This window comes from Mustela nigripes, chromosome 3, assembly GCF_022355385.1.
Source record: "Mustela nigripes isolate SB6536 chromosome 3, MUSNIG.SB6536, whole genome shotgun sequence".
Lineage (NCBI taxonomy): Eukaryota > Metazoa > Chordata > Mammalia > Carnivora > Mustelidae > Mustela > Mustela nigripes.
The window spans coordinates 88,544,697-88,548,872 of NC_081559.1; the positions used below are offsets into that span (position 1 = coordinate 88,544,697).

Here is a 4,176-nt window from a genome sequence, read left to right on the forward strand (position 1 = left end):
GCATTTATCATATTGAATTCTAATCTACTCTGAGGGTTTGCTAAACTTTTGCTTCAATGATGTATTTGCTCTGAAAGAGTTCAGATATAATGAAATACATTATGTCCAGTATTTGTTTAATGTTTTGTCACCAATGAAAGATAAATTATTGAAATGGAATATATTCACATTGATTGCCATGAAGTTTACACATGTATTATAAATAAAAAAAAGTCCTTAAAAGATAGAAAATCAATTGATGTGTCAGATAAAAAATGTATAAATGTTGAAATCAACCATCGAATGGACATTTTTCCTATTGAAATAATTTAACATACCAGAATTTGAAAAGATTTGTGTCTTTGAACGCACATAATGAGGTAAAAGTGAAAGACCGAACATCTGAAATTTTGTTAACAATACTTCAAACAAATACAAGCCAACATATTTTAGAGTGAATAGTTCTTTTTTCTCTCAACCAATCACAGACATTTTCAAGGAGACCAATCAGAACTGTAATCTTGTGGTTATGCCCTGAGTAAATATTAACAATATTTAAATTTATATAGGACACATGTGTGCCCAGTTATATTAATATAGTGTCTTTGTTTTTCTTCTCCAGAACTGTTATCCAATTGTCAGCAGTTGAATTGTCAGTATAAATGTGCAATGGTCAGAAACAGTACAAGATGTTACTGTGAGGATGGATTTGAAGTAAAAGAAGATGGGAGAAGCTGTAGAGGTAAGTATGACATGTGAATCTTTTTTTTTTTTTTAATAAAACCTTAATTTACAGAAATCAAGTATCTTTGAGCACCTATCATGTGCTTCATACAGAGGTTAAGCTAACTTTTTTTTTGTTTGTTTCTTGAGATTTAAAAGATGATACTCCTACATAAATCATACACATAAAACATAACAGATATGCATTTTTACCAGTCAGTTTTCAATTCATATTTCAATAATATCAACTATGGGAAATGTCAAAAATGGGAAGTGATTTGGGTTAACCATGAAATCACTGAATTTAACAGTTTTAACTTCCTAGATGTTTTCTGACAGTTATATAGCTGCAATGTAGTAGACATTTGTTATTAACTAAGTTAGGTTAATAGTATTGTGCACTGTTCTTTACAATTTTTCCATTTTTTACATTGGTAATTCTGGAAGTTGGCATTTTACCAACAGCAATAATGAACATAAAAATATTTATGTGTATTTTTAATGTCTTAATTCTCGCTTTTGTGAAAGCTCCACAGAACATACCCTCTGAAATGACTCCACTCTGCCATGTTGAACAATTCTAGGTTACTTCTCCACTCTATTAACATCTATTATATATATGTTAGTATATGTATATAAATCTGTAATATAAGTAATAAATTATTTTGTATAGTACTTAGAATCTATATATAAAAACATAAAATATAGAATCTATACATAAAATCAAAGAATATCTGCATTGCTAGAGCCACTAATAAGCAGACTATTTTACAAAGAAACTGGTGCTTTGCCAATTGCTTTAAACCTTTTCTTTAATATTATCATTTTTACATAGAAACAGAATCTTAAGGTTGAAAGAATTCTCAGGGAGAATATTGTTCAAAGTCTAATGACAGAAGTGAGAAAAGTGAGACCCTGATAAATTAAGTAACTTACTTAAGTCCTACACATCTTAATAATAGACTTGGGACTAAAGCTTAGGTCTGCGGAGTCCACTTATTCTTGTCTTGAAGAGGTTCATTGCTTTTTAATGTCCATCTGGGGTTTGAATTTTTCATTTGCTATTTGTTTGTTTTCTGCATAATACAAATATAGAAACATTTATTATTAAGTGTTTGTTAGACTTGGAGGCTATTTAATCTGACAATAGGTGGATCAAGCTGGTGTATTTATTTGACTCACACCAATTTTAAACCAACATTTAAAAATCAGAATATTGCACACAAAAGCTCAGACTATTTTTTTTTTCAGATAGAAGAGCTGGCAACATTAGACACCTTATAAACCCCAAAGTCAGCCATATATGAAGTACTTCTGCATACACTCACACATGCATGCAATTTCTAGTTCAAAACAGCTCTTTCCGGGGCGCCTGGGTGGCTCAGTGGGTTAAGCCTCTGCCTTCCGCTCAGGTCATGATCTCAGGGTCCTGGGATCGAGCCCCACATCGGGCTCTCTGCTCAGCGGGGAGCCTGCTTCCTCCTCTCTCTCTGCCTGCCTCTTTGCCTACTTGTGATCTCTGACTGTCAAATAAATAAAAATTAAAACAAAACAAAAACAAAACAGCTCTTTCCATTCATACAGGGAAGGCTAAAATACCTATACAGTATCCTTACCCTTTTCCTACAACTGATTCCTATAGGAGTCAAGATTTTCAGCTCTTATTACAATGGATCTCTTTCTCTCCAATCTCCTAATTAAAACCATAAAGGTAATCATAATCAATATCTTCTTTTGACTATTGATAAGGAATTACGCATCGATCAGTATGGAAGATCATTACTGACAGAGGAGTTCTTTTTTCCTTTTTGCCACCCTGGATGACCAGAACTGAGCATCATTAATGCTTTCCTGAAGCCATATTTCCAGGGTAGTTTCTGTCCTCAGAGGGAGAAAGAAGGCAGCATTGTAAGTAATGACATGCCTATCCCTTTGCGGCCAATTTTGTGGAGTTACATGAATGTCATAGCAGTGCATTCTGGCTAAAAAGAACAACAACAACAACAACAACAACAACAAATCATTACTCATATTGCTCTCCTGGATAGCATAATCATGTCAGAAAAGCTAAAATCGGAATCAATAAAATTAAACCTGAAAAATCTGTGAAAAAGAAGAATCATTTCTGCCACTAGGGGTTGGATTTTACCAAATGCAAGATTTAATTTCTTTCATTATCACTGTAAACTTAACTTCAAAAACTATTCTTTTTATTCCCAAAGCAACTTACTTCAAACAAACCATCCACGAATGCAAGCTGTTATATGAAGCCAAAGAAATCTGAGAAAAGTGAAAATTAATGCCATACAAATGCATAGTTTCCCAATTTAAATGGCCCCTTAACTACTCAGGAATATTTTTTCTTTTTCCTTAGTAAACTCTTTTCTTAGCTCAGTGTTCAGAGAGTGGGTTGAGAGTTCCAACCCTTTAATCATCCATTTGGTCTTTCTGGTGAGGAGCTCCCCCTACCCCCATCCTGGCATCATCTAGTGGCCCCACGCTGAGTCACCTCATTGACACAGACTAAGGTATATTCCAAAGGGGTTCATAAATAACAAAAGACACTCCTATAACTCAGAAAATTGCAAGGGCTTTAGGAAATCTGTGCCAGAAACTGAGGATAAAGACCAAATACATATTTTTATTATACCATTTATTCCTATTTTAGTATAGCACCATTCATTTCCATCTATCCAGTTTTCACATGTTGTCTCTTCTAGTTCTTAAACATTTCAGTCCATTCTCTCTTCTCCATCTGCACTACCACTGACTTAGTTCAAATTTTAATGGAATTAAAATACAATTTCTTGCGTGAAATTATCACATAACTAATTTTCCAGGATCTCTTCTCTATTTTCACCAGTCCATTTTTTATTTGTATTATAAAGTTCATCCAATTAATGCTTTCACAATGCCTACATTCAATGTACAGTGCTTTACTTTAGCATACAAATAACTTCATTATCTGGCCCCAAAACTACTTTCTCAGTGCCATCTCTTAACTCCCCGCTTATCCACCCTTATTCCACTTGACCCTTTTTACTTCTTTGAAATCCCTACTATGTCATCCCAATATCATTTCACATGCTATTTTAACTGGAATGCCACTTTCCATCTTATCCCTTCTTATTGAATCTGAGAAAATCCAAATCATTCTTTAAATCCAAGTCAGTATTCAACCTTCACTTAATATGCTCCCTCTGATTCCAAGTAGGTTCACTTCTCTGTTTTTTCTCATAACCAGAGTATGCCCCTATTACAAAGAAATGCATAGAATTGCAATTATATTTCATTAGACTTGTTTCACTTAGAAGTAGGAACCATGTGTTACCATGTTTTTTTGTTTGTTTATTTCATCAAGGATTAGTAGAGTACACAGTACACAGGACAGAATGAATATACATTAGTCCAAATTAGTAGCTGACATATATATATATATATATATATATATATATATATATATATATATATATA

General features: G+C 33.2%; 1 protein-coding gene across 1 annotated transcript in view; it reads left to right on the forward strand.

Moving 5' to 3' along the window:
• LRP1B (LDL receptor related protein 1B) overlaps positions 1–4,176 on the forward strand; it is a 2,002,169-nt gene that overhangs the window by 905,365 nt on the left and 1,092,628 nt on the right. The window contains exon 4 of the mRNA XM_059394361.1: positions 602–721. Within this exon, the coding sequence (XP_059250344.1) occupies positions 602–721 (120 nt within the window). The remainder of the gene's footprint in view (positions 1–601; positions 722–4,176) is intronic.